We start from the raw sequence: 26,241 nt of genomic DNA, 5'->3' as shown, positions 1-26,241 counted from the left end.
GAGTACAGCGATACCACCCATGCATGAGTTTGTCTGGTTGTTTGTGGGCTAAAATGCCACATTTGGGAGGTGCGCATTTAAAAAAAAAAAAAAGACTTCTGGTCAGTCTGCACCCATGTCCCATTTGGGAAATCTTTGAACCAGATTAATTCAATTTACCCCATTTAACCAGGCATTTTTTTTTTTTTTTTTTTTTTAACATTTTGTTGAAATTAGATGGTTCCCCTGATGGTGACATGTTACCACATTTGTAAACTGGGCTCCATTGACTTGCATGGTGAAAGCAGTACCTGTTCTCAGGAGGGACTGGACAGACCCTTTTTGGAACTTATTTTGTTAGTGGGCACTGCCATCCAGCGGGTTTTCGCTGAATGCCTCGATAACAAGGAATTTTAGCAACGCTGTTTTAGCTTAAGAGGTGATGGTTGGTCACCTCCTAAGCTCTTTAAAAGCATACGTCTGCCACTATATTGTATATGAAGCATGTAGACGTTCTGGGGAGGGTTCACCTGGGGCCCCTGAAGCAGTTTTTGGTGTTACTGAATGCCTCATTATCGAGGCATTACAGCAACAGTGTTTGAGCAATTACCATTATTTGCTCTGTACATTTCCAAATGTTTGCCATGTGTGTTTTTGCAATAATATCTCAAGATATGAAGCACAAAACATGAAAAAAAATGTATGTTTTCGTTCACACTTTTGCAAGATAATAAAAAGAAAAAACAAAACCCTTTAGCTTATAGGCCCCCATAGCAATCCATATAAAAGATGTTAGTTCACTGTCAAAGTAACCTTACATACATCCTTACATGAGATGTCTGGCAGTAAATCCTTATTCTAAATACCACTACATGATTTTATTTATTGTACAGAATTATAAAATGCAACAGAAAATGTTGAACTCTAATCACAACTTTTATTTTATCTTTAGTCATGAAGGATTTTCATTCAGGAAATATTTACAAAAAATGTACAACATTGTCAAGACTAAATACAGTACTACACTAAAGGAGAAAGTGCATGTTGCAAAAAGCATAAAAATGCAGTCTGTTTTTTCACTTGTGCAGAAAAAAGGAAATACTACAATTCATATGTATAACATCTGAGCATATGTTTTTCTTTACCTTTTGGAAAGAATGAAGGAATAGATGTTACCACCCTTTGTAAAAAAATAAAAATAATATGATTCTGGAAGCTGTTACTAACAGTATTTTCCATACTTTAGAGTACATGTTTTCATGAAATTTCTTCTCCTGCTTTCATATCCAGGATGGCGCAGCCAAAACCTCCTTCTGTGGCTGATTAAGAAAACAAAAACAGGAAAGTGACTTCATGATCTCATCAAACATGGTAAGCCACACCATGCACAAATGCAGTTTCACTGAGTTCACCATTATCTACCAAATGAATGAAAGAATGATTTTATCTTATTAAAAAAAAAATGCAATAACTGAGTTGGGGCATTTCTGACAAAAATCTATAGAATCCAGGCACTCCCTGGCACTCCTCATGGCAACACCTGCAGGGAGTTGGGCCATTGCCAAAACAGGAGCCAAGAGTTGACGATAACAAGATTACATGAGAGAACACAAGCAAAGTCATAACATGTACATGCAGATCTGCTTGAAGTTGCGTCCCATATACTACTTTAATATTTGTCAGCATATTAGAATAAGTTAGGAGTCTATCCATGTTATTGTTTTTATTACCTTTTATTTACATAGCACCGTTTTAAAAAAAAAATTGAATTTTAGGTACTGTAAGATTAATGCCTGACAAACCCCAGGACAAGGGTGAAACTTTTTTTCTCATATTTTCGTTCCTCATTTCCATTTTTTATACATATTTGCAGACCTGGGCTGGGCTGTTCTGACTTTTTTCCACTCACAAAGGTGGGAACAGGGTGGAGTAACATAACACAAAGTTACGTGGCCATCCGGTAGGAGAGGCTGCTCACATAGTGGGTAAGGGGGTGAGTCAGAGGTTAAGGGTATTAGCATGATGGTGTGTGTAATTTGTGTAATTGCAAGAGTGTGTGAGTGTAAATATGTGTAACAGTGCATATGTGAGCTACTGAGAGGCAAGGAGCCGATGGGGCCACATGGCTTCACCTACCCCCCAGGCCAGAAAGTGCCAGCTCTTCTCTGTTGCTGACCAATGTGCACAGTGATGCAAAGATAGATTTGCACACATTTTTCCACTGTCTGCAAGTAATTTTAACTTCAGTTTTGGGTTTTATTTGTCAGCTAATTCATAATGTATTGTATTGCATTGCATTAAGAAAAATAAAAAAGACTGTCCAATGTGGACAGATCTCAGACTAAGAGACAAACCCTAAAACCACAGGTCTGTTGCTTTTTGGATCCTTACCTGTGGTTACATGGCCTCCTTCAAACTAAAAGTTGTGAACTAAATAAAGCCATGAAAGCATATTAAATACTTACTATGCATTCATGTATAGTGAGGCTGATTGGGCCAGTATGGACAGTTAGACAGGCATTATATGTCTTATGTAGACATATACAAACACTGATGAAAACAAAGTTGTATTACCATATTGTAATATATCTAGGATTGCACCTCAACATTCTGATGGATTCTGATCAAGAAGCCCTACCATTAATTTATCAAGTTAACAACTATAAAAATAAAAAACAAGATTCAACATGCATTTTGACATAATATTTGGCTTAATCTATCCTATTTCTCTGAATAGATATAGTGGAGGGCAATGATAATGTTGTAATATTTAGATTAGTTCTCTCAATATAACTTATTTCAATTGAACTACCCCTTTTTCTTTTTTACAGAAACGAAGCTGATGGACCTTCATCCTACATAGCTGCATGGCTTGAAATGATCTCTCAGTAGTAGAAGTTCTTTGTTGATGATCATTTAACAGTCAAAAGGTATTAACTGTGCTTGGAAGGTATATTTATGGTTCCCTAGCCACTGCTAAAAAAATAATGTTTACATTATTAATTTGCATGCTAATCATCTATGTAGGAAAAAGAATCTGCTCAGGCAAGTTTGTATTTCTAGCCCAAGGCATTAATATATACTTCACCACAGACAGATACTGTACCTTGCCAAGTTCTGGGAATATTTCCTGTATAACAATATCCAATAGTACATAAGACAGCTGAAACAAAATTACAAAGACATATGTTATTAATAAAAGATGCGTCACTAGCTGTTTAATATGGGCGGCTAGTTTTCAACCAGCATCACATTTTACCCCGATAAGAGACATCCTATGGTAGTTTTTTTTAGGTTATCCATTAAAAACTGTTTACAAGAACCGAACAACTGGAAATCACTACTACAAAACTTTGTAATCACACACATCATGCTAATTTGGCCCATTTCATAAGAAACATGTTTGTTTGTCAGAGACATAGGGCTGCTGAGAAATGTTTAATGCCTTTTCAATGTTTTCATTGTTCTATCTTCCCCAAAAGGAGTATAATCACACCACTTGTGTACAGGACCCTCCTGGATTAACCCTTTACCCAGTTCACTTCATTGAATCCCTGTTTTCCTTGCCCTGTAACTGACCGGGTCATAGCCGCGATTTCCCTGGAACTGTTTAACGGCTAGGACCTATGGAAGTGCCCACTGACGTTTGACCCTAGACATCTTGGACGGCCCTTGCCCCATTAGAGCGCTCTTTTGCGGATCTGTTGGTTACTTGGTGGGGTACGGGTGGTTACTGAAAGGGAGCTATCACTATCCTCAGACGGGTGTTCAGCAGCCGTGGCTATGGAGCCTCTGTCCAGCTGCATTACAGACAATTCCCATGAAAATTTGAACTGTTACTGCTTTGGATCAGGGGGCTTTCTGGACTGGACAATCTATGGACACGAGCTATCCAGTGACACCCTGGGATTGACACTACAAAACCAGTGACATGGGGTCATGCGGACACTGCTGTGCTTGGTGGCCAGACTGTGGTGCCAGGCTGGTCGGACAGGGTATTATTATGATAATGTGATTAAGCTCCTTATCCTGTTGTGTGTTCTGTTCTCACCTCAACACTGGTTCTGTCTGATGTTTGGGGTGGGCTGCTATAGTAACTCATTGTGTCCTTTTCATGGCAGTACAAGCACTGAAAACGCTATGCTAAGGCTAGATACAGCGCAAATACAGCTCCGGTGCATCCTTCTTATACTCTACAGTGCTGGTTCTGTGATGAACGGGTTAGCCGCTGGCGTCTCGACAAAAGGAAGCACAGTTTGGCAGGAGTACCCAGCCGGGGTACAGGTCATCGCGTCACACTGTTATTATAAGAATGCCATAATATGATTAAATAACATGGTCATTCCATATTTTATTTGTTAAGCTCAATTTTGTTAAAAAACAATATTGCTTGACGGTGCAGAACTTGAAGCCAACAAAAATCAACCTAAGCAGAATATGTACCTGTTTGTTTAGTATGGGTTGTTGCAGACCATCGAAAAGTAGCCTAATTCCTTCATATTTTGCATCCTCCCCAATACATTTTCCAATTATGTCTAAAATAATAAAAGAAAATGTTAAACAAACATGTATATTACAAGTATATTGTTGCTCTGGTCTTGCACCCTAATATGAACTTTGTAATTATATTCAAAAACATTTCACTTATTGCAAAATATCAAATGTCTGTTAAAATAAATACCGGGAATGTAGCGCATCATTTCTTCAAACGTCAACTTTGCACGTTTCTGTTTCAAGTGTAAAGATCTTGGTTCAGCAGTTTCACAAAACACAGCATCTACAGAAATTGGAAACAAAGGATGAAGAGGAAGATTTAATGTTGTACTCTTCATTGGATCATTCTGCAGTAAAAAGGTTGCTGGCTTCTGGAATATAAGCGCTAGTCTTCCATGGCGTGAAAAAACATGCTCAAACTATTATTTTATTTGTACATCCTTCTGAGCTTTCACACCTTACTCCATAAACAGAAATAAGCGTTTTAAAACCCTTATAAATATGGCACCTGCAACACTATACCATTGCTGCAACAATGCTTAATTCTTTGGACGCCAATGAGTAGTGCAAAACCAGTTAAACTAAACTAAAGTAAAGGAACGTTTCTCTGTGATAGCAACAATTAAATGTAAATGCATTCCACAGATACACAATTCAATACAAACCTCGAAGAAGTGTAATTAACGAGACTAAGCGATGTTCCTGAACTAATTGGTCCAATTTACGTTGCAGATAGTGGTCTGTGTAGGTCTCTAGGGTTTCCTTTAAAAGGATCCGTCCACCCATAAGCAAGTGATGAAACCAATCGGGAATGTGGAATACAACGCGCCCTGGAAATGAAATAATGTATACAATGATTTGGACAGACAACATTTTGATGTTTTGAACATTAACTTGTTCATAACTGTGTCTAAAGAAGGGACCTCAGTGTCTTGAAAGCTTGTGTTAAGTACTACCCCCTCCTTTAGCAATTAAAAGGTATAATTTTTACTCCACTTTTGTGTTTTCTTCATTTAAGAAAAAAGTACTTTGCCTCCTGCCTTTTCTGTGTCTTTTCCTGTGAAAATCTTATCCTTATGTGCAAGCTTCCACCCAGAATTCCCTAGAAATCTACTACTTGTTTGATGTGTGCATTTTTTTTCTGACTAGGTTCCCTATAAATTTGATTTTGATCTATACAAGCTCCATACCCCACTCCTTTTAGTTCAACAGCATGTTAAGAAAAAGAACAATTTAAGGACTTACCTACATACATTAAATAGTCATAAACCCCCTCTACGGTCATCACCTCCATAAAGTAGTTTTGGTTATATTTTCGCTCAGTGTTCTCAGATCGATTAGCATTGTTCTTATAGAGATCATTAAACAGCTTAATTAAAAAAAAAAAAGAACAAAACGTTTGTTAAATATGAATAGCATTTACATACTATTATGCCTAACTGTGACCTCTTGAAAGACAGGTAGTCTGGCAACCATACAAAGCGAGGAACCAGGCGTTATGTAATAGCAAATGGGAAATAAGTTTGCATTTTTATATACATGACCAGGTTTCTGGGCTTTTTTAATTGTCTCGTTGCCCAGTTTGTCCAGAACTATAGCTGTATAGTACAACTACCAGTATGCCTCCAATGTGGATTTTATTCTATTTGAGAATACATAACATAATAAAATATATATAGTATAGTGCACGAGCAGGGTATATGCTGAATTTGTAGAAAGTTAAGTAATACAGTGTTTTCCCTAGTGAATATATATATATATATATATATATATTACATAGAGGTACATTAATTAAATGATACAAATTATTCAGTGTTGTATCCAGTCATGATATTTATAAACTCTGGTGTATACCTATATGTGACATCTTTTGATATTACACATCGGACAGTCACCATATTAATTACCCCTGGCAGCTGGATTCAGTATTGGGATTGGTACAAGTTGCACATGCCTACATCTTGTATTCTATCAGAGAGGTAGGCGTAACAGAAAGGCCATGGATGTGTATTTAACTGTATGAGGTATATCGCACAGGCATATTTTTATGAATTCCATTTTGCAATCGATTTGCATTTATTTTTACAATAACACACCTTCTTATTATTTTCAGAGGTTGGACTAAGGATCGTCAATTCCGGCCGACTTGGTTTCGGTTTGGGAGATTCACAGGAATTGATGAAATTCATGATAAAGAGTTCCAAATGTTGTCCTTTCTGAAATGGAGGAAATAGTAGGGGGTATAAATAAATATCACAGCAACACAATTGCAACAAAATGTATCCGCACACCAGCACAACACAGATTCTCTCTGGATGCTTGACTCCAGTCAAAAATATCATCTAGGCTCCTGTTGTGGTTGTGTTGCGCTTCCACCCTTCCTGTATGCCCCGTCCTCACAGTGCTGTGCGGGGATAAATGCTCCTTTTTTAAATTGAAAAATGCTACATTTCGAAAATAAGAAAACCACGCTTTTTGTGTTCTCATATATAAAGTTACTTGAGTCAACCATATTTTGGATCCTCCTTTTTGTGGTCCCCAATTATTCTAACAGAGGAAATAGTCTCACTTCCAAGTCATGTATCTAATAACGTCAGATCTGCTTGCAATAAGCTCCCATCAGTCGATATGGTTATCGTGCCAACGTTTAATTTCCTGACCACCTCAGTAACCAAGTGAAGATATCCAGGGATTCTGCAAGAACAATCTTACACGACGGCAGAACTGTGACAAATTCTGAACGGCGCTGCCTGTGGGATATCTTTTTCAATCCGTATCCGTGTGATCTCAAATCCATTTCCTTGAGTTATTAGAATTTTCCCTTGGTTTGTATTGCTTTCCTATTCTGCATCTGCCACTCTGCATATTTCCCAACATGTTTTCTGGTTATTGATGTTACCATTGTCCTTAATGCCTCAGTATCAACCATACTCCCCTGGGTACTGTTCAAGTTTGTTCCATATCCTGAACACCAAGCTCAATTTGTCATTCTGTAGCTTTTAAATCTGCGCCCCCTACTTGGTTGCTCATGTTTTAATATATTTTCACACTGCCCTACTGCCAAGACACAAGTTACAACCCTTATGTGAATTCACCAGATAGCTTTCCAGGTCACCAATCTGGAGAAACTAATATTAATTCCATGAAACTTAACCTGTCCCCCTCCTTAAATACTGCCTACGATCATTATGGCTCTCTCTATGGACGATATAACTGAGTCTCTAGGCTTATTATTGTGTGTAACTGAATGATTTACAGATTTACATATTAAACGGATATCGTCTACAAACGGACATCTCTGCCCCCTTGTACGAAAGATCTACTAAATGCCTTACTATCGAAAAAATAACAAGATACGTTTCACACTTATTAAAAAAAACATGTGTAATTACCTCCTTAATTAATTTTCCTGGAACTGACTTGATCATTTTCCCTGCAAATTAAAAGGGTAATTTTAGAGCAAAGATGCAAATATTGAAATACTCATTTTACAACAACTGTAATGTGGAATGAAAACGTGTATACATTACACATATACTATATATAGTTGTGTGTATATATAATAGTTATATTTGTGTGTATATTTATATATACACACACATTTAACTATGTTACATAAAAAAAAAATTGTTAGAACAAAAATGTACAATACAGTAAAAATCTGGAAATAATATACTAGACAATGGTTTCTACAGGTTTTAAATGTTTTGCTAATGACATTTTCATGAAGAAAATATTTGCTAACTTAAAAACAAAAACAATGTTTATTGCGTAGGTGATTAAAACAACAAATTTGGTACCATATGTTAAAGATAAACGTGCGGTAGTGGGTAGGAGTTACTGTATGTATAATCCATTAAAAACATCTCGCATGCTGAATCGCTAACCAATACTTTAAGACCTAAAACTCTAACCAGTAAGAACTAATGCACCACATACCAAGATTGACATCTGGTAAGATCTTATCGTGGAACTGTGTCTCCAAGCTGTTGGGGGATAAGAAGTCAGCCAACAACTGACTGTTACTTAACTCTGGATGCTGTAGGAGTTTCTGAAGAAATATAAATACATTGAAAAAGAATAAATAAGATAATCTGGCTGATGTATTTGTCAAATATCAAAATGAAGATTTCTTAATCCGTTAGTAAAGTAATTATAGTGAAAAACAAACTAAAGAAAAAGTTTGGTGTGCACACCTCACCTAGTTGTAACAGTTGTAAAATATGACCGTATATATTTATATAGATCCTGCATTTTACCATGTCTTTCAAATCAAAAGTAGGTGTGGTATAGTACCTGTAGGTATTCCTGAAATTCTTCTCTTTTAGAAGTTAAAAATTCATAGTTTTTGGGCCCAATTATTCTTTTTGATGGAAGCTGAGCATCAGGAAATGTACCTTTAAAAGAGCATAAAAATCATGTCCTCAAACAAGCAGCGATTGTACATTATTAGAACCCAGACTCGCATGAGAAAAAAAACATCTGTTTTTAAAGGCTGCCCCCTTGTGGGTACATTAAGTATAGCATAAACAAAAAAACACTGGTTTGTAGATGCCTGGATAAGACCTCAAAATCTCATTTAGAGATCGGGCAGTAGATCCGTGGCAGGAACTACTGAAATCAATGGGACTGCTGGAGCATCCCTTTAATGTCTGTTGGAAAGCATGTTGCTATAAATCAGAGATAATTACCACAGCATGGCCAGGTTAGTGTCCTAACAAACTAGAACCGATGACATGAGAGCAATTGTTTTATGAAGTTGCGGATATGCAGCCGTGAACCCTTATGCAGCTGTGCCTGCCAACGATGCTGCTGTGCGTTTATTTCACATTAAGGGAAAAAGGTGCTGGGATAAATTATTAAAGGTCCTGCAAGCACGGATAGGCGCATTGCGTAAAACTGCGTCTGTGGCATAATATGTAATAACAGAACTAGCAGACGAGATACATACACTTCAGACGAGGCGGCTAATTTTGACACAATTTTAGGGTATAAAAATAAGACAAATATTTATACATGGAATGTGCCACTCTGTATAGAGCCTGACAGAATTTGTCTCAAAATGATTTACATCATCATATTTACTTTTACTAAATAGCAAATTGCATGTAACGAGTACAAAAAACAAAAGTATATTTTTAATTGTTGTGTAACCGTTCCTCAATGTTTTGTTTCAGGCACTTCTTTGAAAGTACAATGTTAAAGATGTGATTTCTGTTCTCTATTCTTGAGAATAAGCATAAGAAAGATTTAATACTTAAATAACATAATGCTGCAGAATATGATGGCACTAAATAAATCAATAAATAATTCCATCAATCACATGACTGTGTATAACAGAAGCACCACATAAAATAAACATACCGTGGAATTCAGTGAGTTTAGATTCCAGGACATAAAACTCGATGTATTTTCTGCAAACAGACCAGTGCTCGGGTTCATGGCCCACTATAAAAGAGGGGGAAAAAATTACATTTTGCCACGTAATCATATTTAAATCCTAATAAATTTACCCCCTCAGTACAGTACAATATATATATATATAAATATATATATATATATATATATATAAAAATATATTAGTCAATATATTATTCCTGCTCAGTGGAAATGGACTTAAGCTATGCTCTAAATTAAAGGGCACTTTATTATTTTATTTTTTTTATATGAAAAAAGTCTATGGATGCTTTAAAAATAAATTACTAAATTAATAAAATAGTAATTGGGAAAGGTAAAAATACTAAGACTAAAAACTTCACAAATGCTATTATGTACATTCTAAAGAGCAGCAGTTATGACCTGGTTAATTATTGAAATCACTTTCTTTTAACTAAAAATCACCAAACCAAGGAATTACTATTATTATTTATGGTTTTATATATAACTGGTTTACTTATAGAATTAGATAGCCTTCAGCCTAGCAGCTATAAAATCTAGGGCCCCTATATTCAATGCCACAGAAGCAAGAGCGGAAGGATAAACGTTGGCTATGCAACCATTCAACCTCCACTTGGCTCTCTTTACATATCTGGCAGAAACACAGCTTTTGTAATTCTAGCTGCAATAAAACAAACATTAGTAGATCCCTGATACTCTGTGGTCCCCATATAAGCTTTCAAAGCAAACCTTGCAACTGACGCTAACCAAATATTTTCACGTGTCTCATCTGCAAGAATTAATATTTACGAACTGCAGTCACTTACCTGCTTTTCTATCATTCCTCTCAACGTCTATACAAAAAACAGGAATCCTCTCTTTTCGATCTCTTTTTTCTAGGTAAGGATCCTCGAAAAAGTCTACATAAGGAATAGTGATTTTCCAAGCGGAGAGGTTACGAGGTGTGTTGGGTGTTGATGCGCTAAGAACTTCAACTGGGGAATCATCTTCTAACACCATAATGGCTTCTTCTATCTGAAACACACAATAGTAATACAATGTGCATTTTTTTATTACTATAACTTTTGAAGTACAGGCAGATGCACCTGCTTTATATATACACATCTGTAAATTGTCTGCCTGCCTCATTCTGTTACACATCTAAATGCCCATTTATTGCAAACATCCCTCTCCTGGATGCTGAATGTTCCCCATGGATCCGATGTTAAAGGGAACTGTCATATCTGAAATAAACCATAACTGAATCCAGCAGTGAAAACCATCTTTCACCAGTGTTCGTTCTGCCTTAAGACACTGGTTTTCAATTATCCAGATATTTTCCAGCTCTGACCTGTCTGCCAAAGGCACAGCCCAGCACTTGCATTTGCCATGATTCTTTAGTGATGAATATACCTCCTGGGCTCTCTTTTCATTGTTTTAGCAGACTACATGATCTACTGCCATGACCATGAGTATGTGTGGGAAGAACAGTCATTTAAAGGGCATGATGAGACAGCACGATGGCAGTTTCTGTGCATTAATATTTATAGCAGCTACCAAGTGCTTGTCTACAGCGACAATGGAGAGTCCAGCGTGACCTTAATGCTAGGCTCAACAGGGGTCTAAACCGTCTTCCCTCTCCTTCATGGTGTCCTTGTGCATGACCAGAAATACGCAAAGATCTCTGATGGGCCTGCTCTCCTGGTGAACGTACAGGCTATGGCCAGGGGCCTGTGCATCTTGCCTACATATAGTTTACAGCCGTTGTGTCCAATAGAAAAATGTGACAACTTATCCTTTCCCTTATGCCTCCATAGCATAAGTGTCCAGCTCTGGGTCAGGCATATGGCAGGGAGATGCCAATTACCCAAATAAAAGCCTACATTAATTTACCACTCACCACATCGTCTCCATCCACCTGTCCATAGTTAGGCAGCATTGCCCCCTCCATTGTTGTGCTCTTGAACACCCCTTTTATTCTGCTGCCAATTTTCCCAATCCCTGAAGGTTCTCCTCTTTTATGTGTACTCCTAGTATGATAGTAAAAAGACAGAACACTGAAATGAAAACCAGGGAAACATATCTTGTTTACATCAGGTTTGCATGTGCAGCAATGCAGTGTATACTAAACCATCAATTGGTTACCAGAAGAGAAAATAAACTTTTATGATGAAAATGTGAACAGTTACAGGGGCTCTGTCAATGATCCATATTACATATAGTTTTTAAGAAGACAAACATGATAGGTCCATCGTCATCAGTCTTCCTAAAAGAAGCTTTCTCAGTGACTGAAACAAGCATGTAAACCCTTACTCGTGTCTTGGCGTTGCTTGGATATGGAAGATATTGTCACAATAAATACGTTTTTCTTACCTGCATATTGTGCTTAATATTCTTTCCATCCTATATATGCCATAGGAATTATGGATTAAAAAACGTAGATTAACCTTTATTAACAAATGTGTCTGCTGGATCATGTAAAAAATACGTTAACCGTACCGTCTACTTTTGCTACATTTTGGAACGTACAAAGAATAAACTGTTACAAAAGAAAGCAGATTTGACTGCATCAGAAAGGGTGCCAAACAGAAAGCAAAGCAGATAAGGAGAACAACACTTCAAAATGGGTCACTGATGTAACCCGAGTCAAAAGAAGGGTAATATATGTTAAAGTGGCTCTGTCACCTAAACAGAAATTAATCACGAGACAACAGCGAATAAAAATCTATCTGGGTGTGAGTGATTCCATCTATATAGAAAAACTAAATGTGATCTCATGAATGGGGCGTTGGTATATTTTGAATTAGAACCCCTCGTCGTGCTTTGTGCATTCTACAATTTGAGTTTGTGGTTAAAAAAAAGGATTGTCACCAGCAATGTTAAGAGTACAAGCTGTCTGCCTTAATATTTCCCCTTTCTACTAAGCAGTTACTCTTCTTTATTCAAGAAAAGTACACAATGTGGAATACATTGTTGGATGGCATATCTTGGGGCCTCTCTGCCACCTTCCTTTCTCATTATCTTGCTTGACCTTCTAGTAAGGTCACTCGTTATTTAAAGATACTATAAAAACAGTATAGTACATGTGTTACCTCCATAAATTACCATTAACCATTGTTGACAGTATGAATATAAGATATTCCATTTGAACCCCTCGCCGCCTGCTGTTACCCCTGTTTTCCATTCGGTATGAATATAACATATTCTATTTGAACCCCTCATCTCCAGCTGTTACCCCGGTTTTCCACCTGGTATGTCTGTATCCTGCCTGTCTCCATACCCTGCTGCTATCAAAGGGTTACATTTGGTGCCCTCTAGCCTAGCTTAATTGCATTTGTTAGCCAAGGTGTGAACTCTCTTCCTCCTGTATGCAATCACCTTATCTGACCACTTGTGAGGCTGCCCTATAAATTCCTAGGCCTCACTTGGAAATGTAGCTGCTGTGGCCTTACCCCCAGTGGCCTCATCATAAGTGGCTATTTCAGAGTTACACTGGAGGGAAACGACATACCAAGTACCACTGCAGAAAGCAGCTACAACATTGGAACCAGATCAACTCATCCCCATCCAAGCCGTCCACTCCTATTGTCTCACTTCCCCCTCAACCACTGACTAGATTGTAAGCTCACAAGAGCAGGGCCCTCCTCTCCTTTGCACCAGTTTGTTATTGTATGTTTTTTGTATGTGAAATTGTTCTACTGACTGTAACAGCGCTGCGGAATCTGCCGGTGCTTTATAAATAAATGTAATGTAATAATCTTTTCATTCCTTATGATGGCTTAAGAAAGCAGTCTTTTGATGCTCCATCAAACTTAACCAAGGATTTGAAATACATTCCAAGATAAGAATATGTAGCTTTGCAGGTAACGTTAATCATATTTAGTGGTGATGTTCACATATGGTAGGCATATGGAATTTGTTTCAAGTTGTTAAAAACCGAGCCATCTATCAACATAGAAAATAATGTGATGTATTGGGGTTGTTTTTTTTTTTGTGAAGGTGAAGAACTACTAGAAATTAAGAAAAAAAATTAAAATGTCAACACGTGTTAATATTTTAATACACCTTCTGTAACTTTTGTAAACCTACTTATATTAATTGGTTGAAACCTAGCTGCTGCAAAGTTTTAAATGTATTTATTTTTACAATATCATTTTTAAAGACATAGAGGTAGTTTTTCATGCTCTATTGACGGCTAGGCATTTCGTTTTTTTTGTGTGACACAACCACTTTAACGAGGGATCTGAAAGGATAATCCACAAGACAGCGCCGTTAGAACAATAGATACACATTTAGTAACTTTTCGGCATTCGCCAACAAAGGGTCTTATTTTATTTAACACATGCTTTGTGTTTAATGACATGTATGAAGCCAGGCATATTGCTTTTACTACACAGCGCATGGAAGCAAGACATTGCCTTTTAAACCCAATTTATTGCAATACCTTAAAAGTTGAGAACGACGTATGGGGAAGCATTTTTGACAAATTTAGAAACGGGTGATCACTGTACAGAAAGTATGTTTCCTGTGTTTCTCCAACTTATTATCAGAATTGAGTTCTTTCTGCACTCTTCTTAATCGAAATAAAAACACCCTGGAGCCCACTGGGAATAAACTTTTTAAGAAGAGTTCTCCAGTCCTAGTTTCATGTTAAATACATATGGGAGTCTAATTTGTATGGTCATCATTCCATTTAACTGTGTGCAAAGGGATTTATTTCCTAGCATACATGCAATAGGCGGCTGCTTCTTTTACGTTAATGGGAGGATGTGGAAGAAGTATATTCATTTTATTACATTTTTTTTTTTAACTCTGGAAACTAAAGAAATAATGCATATGTTTGAAACAATACAAAAAATAGACTCCGATATGAAATAAAAAATAGAAATACAATTTTGGGGACCATATGGTTTCTTCTGTGGAATGTTAATTATTCCAAGCTAACACAAAGGCAGTATGTTGCTTTTCTTCAGAGACAACAACAGTGAAGCCATTGACACATGCTTACTGAAAACTCACCGGATATCATCCAAACTGAGGCTATTTCTGCAACAGGTACACAGAAATAGAGTAAAAACACAGAAATATTTAAATTGCACCCCTGTCATAAAGACTTCCAACCAATAAATGCCGTATGTAAGTGCCACAAGACTACAGGACAAATTGTACATTTCCTTGGAAAATATGGATGGGGTAAAATTTGACTTCATTATTTATAACTATAGCTTGGCGTTAAAAGCATTGGCCATTGTTTCTAATGCCACATAGAGTTAGGAAAGAAAACAAGGTGAAAGACGAAACAGTATCATTAATATTATTCTCTATATGATAAACGGAATATGACATCACATTTTAACTCGGGGATATATATTTATTTAATCCCAAGTTAAAAATGTGAATACAAATATACATCTAAAAATATATGTACATAACAATGAATTGTGCTTCTAATATATGGAGGTGGAAAGAACCCAAGGAGACTATATCACATATTTTTTGTCACCATGAAAAGAACACATTTAAATCTATTTTATGAAGTAATGTTTGAATTAACAAAATGTCATTTCCATAGGCACTAGAATACATCTACATCCCATAGGGCACAGGGAGGCTAAGTGGACTTTGCTTTTTACTTTATTTAATGTAAAACAGATTGGATGTTTATTTTAACAGAAACAGACTTGAGAAACTGTTCATCCTATATCTAGGTAATTGAGATGAACCATACCCCACACAAATACAGGCCGCTATTTCCTCTCAATACCGTTTACATATTGGTTCCCAAGGACTTACCTGTTAAACTTTGAGCTTCGTGTTGGGGACTCTGCACCTTCGAGAAGTTGTCTAAAATACTTAAAATAAAAAAGCGACAGCTTTTAAATAGCATGAAATCATTTAAAGCAACACAAATTCTCCAAATGAAAACAATTTGATACTAAAAGGTAAACATCATTTTGCCCTTGACTTTTCCAACATCCAGGACAAGGTCAAGCAGTGTGACAGGGGTTATGCTGTTACAGTAGCAGTGTTGCTTCTATATAAAAAGGACATTTTGTAACGTATACATTAAGAAGCTACCATTGCTTTTGGATTGTGGATTCAGTGAAAGGCAAAGAGATATACAATTTGGAAAGCAGATACTCACGGGTCTCTTTAATAATTAATGTAAATAATGCTTTATTAGTATATATATATATATATATATATATATATATATATACACATACACACACACATATACACACACACGTGCCCTCCACAAATATTCGCACCCTTGGTAAAGCTAAACAAATATATATATATATATATATATATATATATATATATATATATATATAAGTATAGTTGTATATTCTCAGTAATATTTTACATTTTTAAGCACACCTTCAGTTTCCAGACACAACTGGGATCGGGTTCTATGGTTAGATGAAACCAAAATAGAGCTTTTTGCAAGTAAACACGAGCGCTGGGTTTGGCACACACAGAGGTAGCCATATGGAAAAGTACCTCATGCCCACGGTTAAATATGGTGGTGACGTTTTAATGTTTTGGGGCTGTTTTTCAGCCAGAGGACCTGGACATTTTTTTAGGATACATGGCATTATGGACTTTATCAGATATTACAGATATTAAATGAACACCTTTCTCCCAGAAAGCTTAAAATGGGCCGTGTTTGGATCTTCCAGCAGGACAATGATCCAAAACATAAATCAAAAACATAAATAGTTTACTGACCACAAAATCAATGTCTTATAATGGCCATCCCAGTCCCCTGGCTTGAGCCCCCATGGGAAACCTGTGGGATGAACTGAAGAAGAGAGTCCACCAGTGTCAATCTCAAAATCTAAAGTATCTTGAGAGATTCTATATTTCCAGGTATTCTCCAACCTCATCAGGCATGAAGACTCATAGCTGTTATCTCGGCAAAGGGAGGTAACACAAAGTATTGTGGCACACATATATTTAACATTTTTTTTTAATTAACCTGTGTCGTGTTTGCAATTGTTTTACATCCATGAGAGCAAAGTATTTTGTGTGTTGAATGAAGAAAAGATCAAAAGTTTAAATAGACAATTTTTCACAGCCTTCTTTGCTTATATTTACCAAGGGTGCCAATATCTGTGGAGGACACTATATGACCTTGTGGTTCTAAAAACTAACTTGTCACAACTGAAACTGGTTTTCAGATTTACACCTCAAAAATCTTACTATCCCGATCATGTGTTTTACGCTCAGACCATCAGAAAGGTTTACCTCATCACTGTGACAAAACATTGGCGTGAACACATTCTCCAAGAGAGAAAGCACATGTTCATAAGCTTCAAAAAGGCAACGCATGGTTTGCAGCTTCACCACCTCCTGGTAAGGGCCTTCAGCTACTAATAACGGAGAGAAGAAAAGATGTGAGCTTCTAAGGCAATCTATTGACCATACTGTGCTCGCCAACAATTATCAGAATACAAGACAAGTGAGGAACAACAACTTACTTCTTTGAATTTCCTCCACAATAAAAGGATCAAATCGTATTTTATCCCTGCTTTCTTCCACACAGTAGGTGTGATATATTTTTTTCACCTCTTCATGCAGAGACAGCATTTCATCGTCAGGTAGTTCTGGTTGTAGAATTTTGTCATTAAACTCTTCTGCGCAAGAAACATAAAATACAAGGGATTAATGTACATTCAATTATGTGAAGAATTTGGACAGTATTAAGAGGGAAGTTTAGCCTTAAAGGAATGCACAAACCGCCTGAGAGTTGGTGAGTTAGTTTCATATAGTATATTGTATAGTGTACTAGTATGTTTTTTTTAAACATAGGATTCTAGATGTCAATAGGGAAGAATTTAATCAAAAAACCTTGCAAGGCAGAGAAGAATTAAAACATCCGAATAAAAAATACAAACTGCTTTCTTCCATTAGACCTCACAAGTTGGGCAGGTTTCTCGATCTTATATATAGATTACTAATAACTAGTAGGTTCCCTCTTGTGTTTAACAGACCTTATCTATCTATTCTGTTTGTCCAGCCTTCTGCAGGTTAGCTCCTTGTTTATTTTTGTGCTTTGTGTTTTTAACAGGACTAGTGTTAAAATTTGTCTCAAGTGAGGCTCCTTGACACAGTGACAAGATAGACATTCCAGTGTCATCCGGTGTGACTAAACACTCATCTTTTTCCAGATAGGCTAAGCCTTGTCACTAGTCCTATGTGGCAACAATCTATCTGCGAATGGAAAGTCGAGAAAACAAATAGTGATATCAGCTTGACCAGGAAAAGTTCTGTAGCATGCAGGTAGAGCCCTGCACAGGACTGACCATTACCCCCCTCCCACCACTCCCGCAATGTGTGTTCCACTCCCGCAACATATGTGTCCAATCCCGCCCACCCCCTTACCTGAACTGCACATTTCCTGCGCAGTCCCACAAGGCTGCCTTCGCGTTGTTCCCTCACAGCGTTTCTTCTCTTGTTCTGCCCAGGAACGGAGCAGAGTCATGTGACATAACGTAAAATCACGTGACTCCTCTGGGTTCCTGGGCAGAACAAGAGAAGAGACGCTGTGAGGAAGCAACGCGAAGGCAGCCTTGCGGAAGCGCGTGGGATTACCGGGACCCACAGGTACAGTGTCTGACCGCCCGCTCCCGCAACACCCAAAAAAAAAACGCCCGCAGGTTCCCGCAGGACCCGCATCTCAATGCAGTCCTCTACATGCAGGTTTCCACATTGATTTCTAAAGCGAATCATTAGGCTGGTTTCAGAGAACTTACCCACAGTCAGGCAAAACTGTAAGACATGCACAGCTCCCTCACACGTCAGAAATTTCATGAATCGGAATAAAAGATCCTGTTCTGCCCGAATTTCTTTCAGTTCTAGTTTCAGCACCTAGACAAGGATGTTAATAACAATGAGATTAATATTTTCTAACAACAACCAAGGTTTTCTTACTTTCATAACAACACAAATTATATCCAGAATTAGCCAGTAAATACCGCTAACAGCATTAGCTCGTGAGTCACAATTGGGTTTTGCTAGACATTCTGAAAAATATTTTTAGAATTTGTATAAGAAAGCAAACTTAACGCAAAAAGTTATATTATTTATTCAACCAATTTGGGATACTGAACCCATACACCCAAGTGTTAAATAATAAGAACATATTTTATTACAATATTATTTATTAATCTACTTCTAATATAATCTAGAATTAGTTAAATTACACATTACATTTTATACCTACCGAGGGATTCTTGTTTTTAGACTCGGCAAATTTCTGCAGAAATGGAACCAAATTTGAAATTGGCTCAGTAGCTTCTTCAGGCTGAAATTAAATGTAATAGGAGCATTTCTGTTCAGTGTGGCATAATGTCAAAATATTTAAAGCTATAGGACCAGACGAAAACCGTACTCACCGGACTGTCATCCATGAAAATAAGAAGCAACCGATTGACATTGTCCTATGAACAGATATAAAAAATATTTCATCTTAGAATTGCTATAAATGGCAAAATAAGGATTATACAAAATTGTGGGCTAAAAACTGATTATGAACTGTGAATGTGAATATGCTCGGTTTTCATTTTAGAAGAACATTTAATCTGCTGCTCACCACTGACATGTTTCATATTGTATCTTACGTTCAGCTGTTATACTGTGACAACAACATCTTAAGAGGCATCTGTTAGGCTACTGTGTTTGCTGCAACAAACATACAATACTGTACTTTGGCTGCACTACACTTCTAGCATCTAAAAGGATTTTAATAGGAGTTTTCAATATGATAAAAGATTCAAGCAACATCAACATTGTAGCTTGTTCATTTAAATTTCTAGTGGGAAGGGCACAAGGTGTTTGAGCACTTATTTTTAAGTTTTGTTTTTAAAGACCACAGAGATCTCTTTTGGAACTGGGTGGTACTCCTTATGTCCAAGTGGCATCACGGGTGTCTATTAATTTTGATTTTATTTATTTTTACCATTTCTTTTTAAACACTCTTGATCTCCTGTGCACCAGCAGGAAAACATCCATGCCGGTGCAAAAATCATAAGACGTACTATTAAGCCCTTGGTCACCAACAGCTTAGTAAGTCTTAAGGCTCACATCTTTAAAAAAAAAAAAAAAAAAAACATTAAACAAAATAGCATTCTGGGATCGGATCATGCTCCTTTACTAAATAATACAATTATCTTAAAAATATCCAAGAGGAATACCGGATCAGACAGGAAGTCCAGCGAAGGCAGTAACACAGAACCACACAAAATCTCTCTCACCAACAATGTCAGAGGTCTGGAAAAGAATTTGAACAAAATAAAAAATGATAGTTGTAACTATCTGAAATTTTTCCAATAACCAAAGCAAATGCGAACATGACTGAATATGCAACACTCAGATATGACATGCTATCCAAACACTCTGCACAAAGACAGATTGCGAAAGAGCACATGGCATGGTGGGACTTGGATTAGTCCCTTATCTAGGTCTGACCAGCGACCACTATAAATCACTGGTCTTTCTGGTTTTCTGGGGATGTGCACCTGCCCTAGTTTGGCGTTGGAAAGACTACAGACCAATCATGATTTGGTTTAAATGGTGTTGCCCAATTTAGACACACTGAGTAACATGCAAGCACAAAAACATAATTGCAAAAGCTGCACAAACGATTCTTGCAAGTTTGAGACTCGTATGAACACTTGAAAAATTGTTCAGAGATCTGATTTACTTATCAATAAAAAGTGAAAACCAAAAGTTTTCAAATAGTCACAAGTGATATAATTGTGTTTCTTATACTGAACAGATCCTTGTGGAACCACCACAGTTCACCTTTGCTTGAAAATGTTTTATTAAGAATATTTATATTTTAAGGAACAGCATTCCTAACTTTTTTTTAGTAGAGGCCAGATCTCTGTCACATATTATTCAGTGGCACAGAGCGATATAGATTAAACTTTTATACAAGCGTTGAAATATATTTTGTTGTTTTACTTACAGGAAGACTGCACAAAGGATTAAGGCCAGCCATATAGTAATTTTCAGAGGATGGGTGCATTTTAAACATTGTACATTTTATTATAAGAACTTAGTTCACCTGCTATCAGTTGCTTTAGGAGGTAGAATAAAAGGAAAGAGAAGCTCTGTAAGTTTTCTGAGGTAGATCAGCTCTTCTCTGCGGCTTCTCAGAGCGACATGGAGGTCAGGTCCGTACTCCTCCAAAGCAGCCTGCTGTAGGTATTCGGAGTTTTTCACTAATGAGAAAACAAAGTAATACAGATTAGGTGGTAAGAAAATAGAGCCAAGGACAGCCAGAAACATTTGTAGAAAAAATATATATTTTTTTCCCATTTTAAAAATGTATACAATTTTTGTATAGTCATAGTCTGAGTTTAGAAGGTTTCACCGATTCATTGTCTAGACCGTTCTCTCCATCAATTTGTTGGGCCTTTTTTGTATGTATAGCTCCCTCACACTCAACATTATTTGCTTGCTGTTTTGCAGTGGAGGTATGATGGTAGATCAAATTGCATCCAACTCATGTAAATCGATATGTGGCACTGTTAGCATTTATAACTAGAGATAAATGTAATATGTAAAAGCGAGATATTTATTGTTTTATATAGCGCCATCAAATTCCGTACCGATGTACAATGGGTGGACAGGTCATAACAAGTAGTATGTAACATAACAATTTGACTTACAGATACAACAGGTGAGGAGGGCCGTGCTCACACGAGTTTACAATCCCAATTAAGTAATTTCTTGTATAATTTGCCAACATCCAGAAGTCAGATAAAACATATAAGTTTCTTTATTACTTTAGTATAAGCCATTACTGTTTCTCTGCAGAGCCTTATATTGAAGCTGAGAGAACAGTCAAAGTCCTGGTGTAATTACATTTTTTAGCACAACTTTGGAAAGTGATGTAATCATACACAGCAAATATTCGTAAATACAAGTATATTTGACAAGTATTTGACTTTATCAGTGTATGTAAAACTTTTATGCCAGTCTGCTACATAAAAAAATACATCCTCGCGTTGTTTTATGAGGCAGAAGAATGTGTGGCTCTCACAAGATCATTTGAGTAATTAAGATATAAGTATGCTTTGCCATAAAGCTTTTCCAGATCATGCTACTGTATTTGGGATCTACCTTTTTGCCTTGCTTTTGCAATGATTTCAATGTGCTTCATAGCAGCTTTCAACAATTTCTTCGTTATAACCGATGGAATATCAACCTAGAAATGATATATGGAAAAGGATTAGAATGAAGTTTATGTATCATAGTCTCGTTTTTCTGTAAACATAACAGGTATTAACATGATATCAGACAATCTGTTTGTTACAAACATAACCGATATATGTATGAAAGAAGTTTATTTCCCTGGAAACACAGCCTGTTCTATTTTTATTATCATATTAAGCAGAACCCACATTCAGTGTTTACTCAAAGGGCAATCACACCCATTGCTGAATTTGGGAGCAGATAAGAATTTTCCCCAAGTAGATACTCTGATCTTAATCAAACCGCGCTCTCGTCTTATATTCAGGATAGCTATTGGGAGGCTGTTGAACTTATTTGTTGCTCTCTAAGTAAAATAAAGCAGGCTTTCATATACACACAATACTTTACAATCATGTTCCTGAGCATAAACATGACCTACGTTCACAAGCATGCTACCTTCAGGACTGACCCCAGTCATGATCCTTATAGCCCTAATTTGCTTCTCTATATGTACATGTATGCATACATACATACACACACACACAAAAACAACCTTTACAATGACCTTGGATCTGTAGTGGCTACGCTACATATATTCTACCACATAAAACAAAGGTAATAAATGTTATTTTGTGTGCTTTAAAAGGCCTGGTGTGCAAAACAAAACACTATATTTCGACTGTGATAACAGACACATGAATATTAAAATCAAAGCACATACAACACCCATCTGAAATAAAGTCCTTACTTTCTGGATTCTTCGTACAAGAACAGAAGCAAAGAAACGCAATGCCAGCCTCAGTTCATCTACAAAAGACTCGTCTTCAGTAATTTCCCTGCAGTAAGTGAAGGGGAAAAGGAAAGAAAATCCAGTTTTAGACTTGATATTTGCAATGAAATGTTATGCATTTAGTAGGTGTCTAAGCCCTTAAGAATGAAGGTGGTCTTTTCTTTCTACACTTAAGGATTGATGCATTTTTGACAACCCCACATGCTAAGGAGTGACTACTAAATGGATAGCAAAACGCCTTAACTTCTCTATACATTATGATGAGCCAGAGACACTGAACTCCCACCGCAAAAAAAGCTTGGCCGGTCCTGTATAATGCTTGGTTAAATCAATGGGATTTCTCCAAAGTCTCCTTATATAGGGTCAGCTCAAGCCTTCTTGCCTTATTGTGTTGGTCCTTCATAATGAATATTGAGTGAGAGCGTTAGGGGTTTATTCACTAAAGTGAAAGTTGAGGTTCTAAGAGTTTCAGAAATCCTCACTTTTGTAGCATTAATACTTTGTTCATATTATTTGTCTGAGATTAATTAAATAAAAGTTAATGTTTTAATAACTTAGCTATAAAACAAAGGGATCTTCTTGACTTCATATTATATTCGACAACCTGTTCCCAAGCTTCCCTTCGTATTTGCTTTATTCATTTAAGGGGGACTCTCAATGTCACTGTTTTTGGGGAGTGTTTAGTCTTTATCTCAGGAAAGCAGTGAGCTGTGTCTAATTGAGACATCTTTATTATCTAATAAATTCACTGTGTCTTATCAATTTCTCCTCACCTGGTCTGTCAGAACCAATCAACAATTAAATACCACAACATTGTATTAAAAGGGTATTAGGGTCCAGTACTTTTCCCACATTAATGTAGTTTTGGTTGATGTGTTGTTGGCTTTAAAAGTAGAAAATAAATAAACCGCAATAGCCAAAAAGAGGCAAAATAGCAAATTTGGATACATTTTTAGTTTTCTACTTTCTACACTTTTATTAAAGACCCTGTTCCTGAAGTCCATCAGCACTGCTACTTACCGATACCATGGATAAACAAAATTTTCCAGCACTAGTTCAAATACCTGCATAGATCAGGAAAGAAAAGATGCTTAGGAGCATAAACATTTTTGTTCTATTATAGCTGTTAATTACTTGAGTGGTATATTCCTTGGAAATACATGCAATGTGTATTAGTATTAGCTACAGGTTTAGCCAGCAATAACAGGGGAAACTTGTAGATATTCCAGTTTACTTACAACATAATCAATTATTATTTATTTAATAGTAAATGAGAGGGAAGGGAGGGGAGAAGGAGAGAGGGACAAAAAGAAATCAATAGCCTGGACTACCTCCGAGAGAGAGGCATCAACCTTAGATGGCACTTTCAGGTCCAGCCATGGCTGATAGTTTTCGAGCTGAAGGGTTGGTCTGCAAAGTAGGAAAAACAATAATATGATTTAATCATGCTTGTAACACTGAAATGGGGTGCATTGTGGGATGGTCACATTATGTGATGGTCACATTAACTTACCTATGCCGCTTGCACTTTACATTACCGCACACGGCACAGCTATGACCTTGGGGGAAAAGCTCTTGCAGCTCCAGCTTCCATGAAGATAAAATGGGCATTGTTATTGTGCATCTTATACTAAAAAAATGTAATGTTTACTACTTGAAGCATACCATGCTTATTGAAAATTAAAATTCTGGTGGTATCTGATGAAGCTCCATCTACACATCACATAATTACTTTTGCTTCTAGGGAGATTGGCCCTCAATGACTGGCAAATAAAACAAAAGAAACCACAAAGCCACTACTGCTAAGAGAAGTCTTCATCTATATTATGTGCGAAGTGTTCATTTGACTATCATAATGTTTCCCATTCAATTTTTATTTAACATGCATACAGACATGTAAAGAACCTGGGATTCTACTAGACAAGACGTCTAAGTTGAATTGCGGCTGCTCAAGGTGCTTATATATGTCCAAGTCTTTCAGATTCCTTAAATAAAATTTAAATTAGAAACTGTGAAGAAAATTCAAAGGCTAACTGTCCAAACACAACTAGTCTTTTCCAATAGTATACAATTGGTAGTGTCAGTAATCAGCACACTCACGATGTTTTTACAACCCTTTAAGCTGTAGACTTTGTTAGAAGCCCTCCTCAAGAAATCAAAAAGAATACGCCCGGAAAGTAGTACTTTTTCTCCTGATTTACATGGATGGCATTACATGTACGCTTACCTTGGGCTTGTGTTTTAAGTTAAAAAGGATATTCGGGAGTAAAGTGTCCCACTCCAGAAGGCAGTAGAAGGTGGCGACACCACCAACAAATGACCAGAAGATCATAAAAATGTGAAGGTATCTGCAGAGATAAATTACAAATATGTATACGAAACAAAATATAAAACAATACCAAAAGGAAAACAAAGTTAAAAACAAAATGATGGTATGCCCAACGACAGCAAGTAAAGGACCTGTTCACTTTGATGTTTAAATCAGGAGCTTGGTTAGAACCTGCATAGGCAAACAACAGAGTAACCCAACGTAACTTAATTTGACTTTAATGTCATTCATTTTTATTTACATAAAGCCGGTGATTTATGTACCGCTTGTTACAGTACATACAGTCGAAGGTGTGACAAAACTAGAATTGACGGACTAAGACGAGCCTTTACTTTAGTTAAAGCGGGCCTTGGCATAGAGCTTACGATCTAATGGAAGTAACAGACTTCTGTAAACTTGAATTTCCAACAGTTAATAGAAACGCTGAGTGATCTTTGAAATAAAAGGAGTTTACGTGGATAAAGCCAGCATGACCAGAATACAGAATATCGAGGAGAGTGCAAATAACTAAGCAAGGCGGTACAGAATGTACGATGATGCTATGAATCACGACTCGTTTTATGCACGGTACTGCTGGTTTACATAAAAGGGATAACGATATGTACTAAACATGTGTTACTTTATACTCCTTTCTTTCTGCATATGAACTCCCATCATATCGCAGAATGCTGTAAGGTGTGTTTTTGCAGAATAAAGCATCCCCAGGTCACGCTGCAAAGTTTAACTAATGGCATTCTATGCAGATCGCCTCTATGGCATCACCCTATATACAAATATATGCCTTAGAGTGATCGGTAAGACTAGTTAACTAAGTGGCCTGACTCATGTGTCAGTGCCAGGGCGTAGTGCTGATCCCAGACGCTCTTCCCCATTCACCCCTCCTGGTACCTGTACAGCAGGATGGTGGACAGTGTAAGGGAAAGCAGGATGAAACAAAAGAGCGGATACTGGCGCAGAGCTTCCCGCAGTGGGGCCAGCCGTATTCGCTGTTTCAACCATAACCACAGCTCCCAGGCCGCTGCCATGACGGCGGATAATCAGAAATTATGCGACCGCCAGTCTC

The 26,241-nt window shown here is 37.0% G+C and overlaps 1 protein-coding gene across 2 annotated transcripts; it reads right to left on the bottom strand.

Annotated features, from left to right (window-relative positions):
* Positions 1-896: 896 nt before the first annotated feature.
* Positions 897-26,241, bottom strand: SNX14 (sorting nexin 14). 2 transcript variants are annotated; one of them, XM_053459291.1, is made up of 29 exons: positions 26,067-26,241; positions 25,077-25,197; positions 24,363-24,436; positions 24,181-24,259; positions 23,870-23,913; positions 22,808-22,895; positions 21,988-22,072; positions 20,927-21,083; positions 20,052-20,127; positions 19,254-19,298; positions 19,082-19,162; positions 18,612-18,726; positions 17,337-17,492; positions 17,104-17,228; positions 15,643-15,701; positions 14,869-14,895; positions 11,750-11,879; positions 10,677-10,884; positions 9,838-9,921; positions 8,770-8,870; positions 8,413-8,524; positions 7,866-7,906; positions 6,570-6,689; positions 5,719-5,842; positions 5,139-5,303; positions 4,661-4,756; positions 4,423-4,514; positions 3,086-3,142; positions 897-1,298 (listed from the first exon to the last, which is right to left on the bottom strand). In XM_053459291.1, exons 1-29 carry the CDS (start codon positions 26,201-26,203, stop codon positions 1,260-1,262), a joined length of 2,838 nt encoding a protein of 945 aa, XP_053315266.1. In that variant the 5' UTR covers positions 26,204-26,241; the 3' UTR covers positions 897-1,259. The 2 variants fall into 2 exon arrangements, with proteins under 2 accessions (XP_053315266.1, XP_053315267.1); XM_053459292.1 differs by lacking the exon at positions 14,869-14,895.

The sequence above is a fragment of the Spea bombifrons genome, chromosome 3, assembly GCF_027358695.1.
Source record: "Spea bombifrons isolate aSpeBom1 chromosome 3, aSpeBom1.2.pri, whole genome shotgun sequence".
NCBI classification, from domain to species: domain Eukaryota; kingdom Metazoa; phylum Chordata; class Amphibia; order Anura; family Pelobatidae; genus Spea; species Spea bombifrons.
Note: the sequence above shows the minus strand (reverse complement) of the source record. Positions and strands in the feature narration are given on the sequence as shown.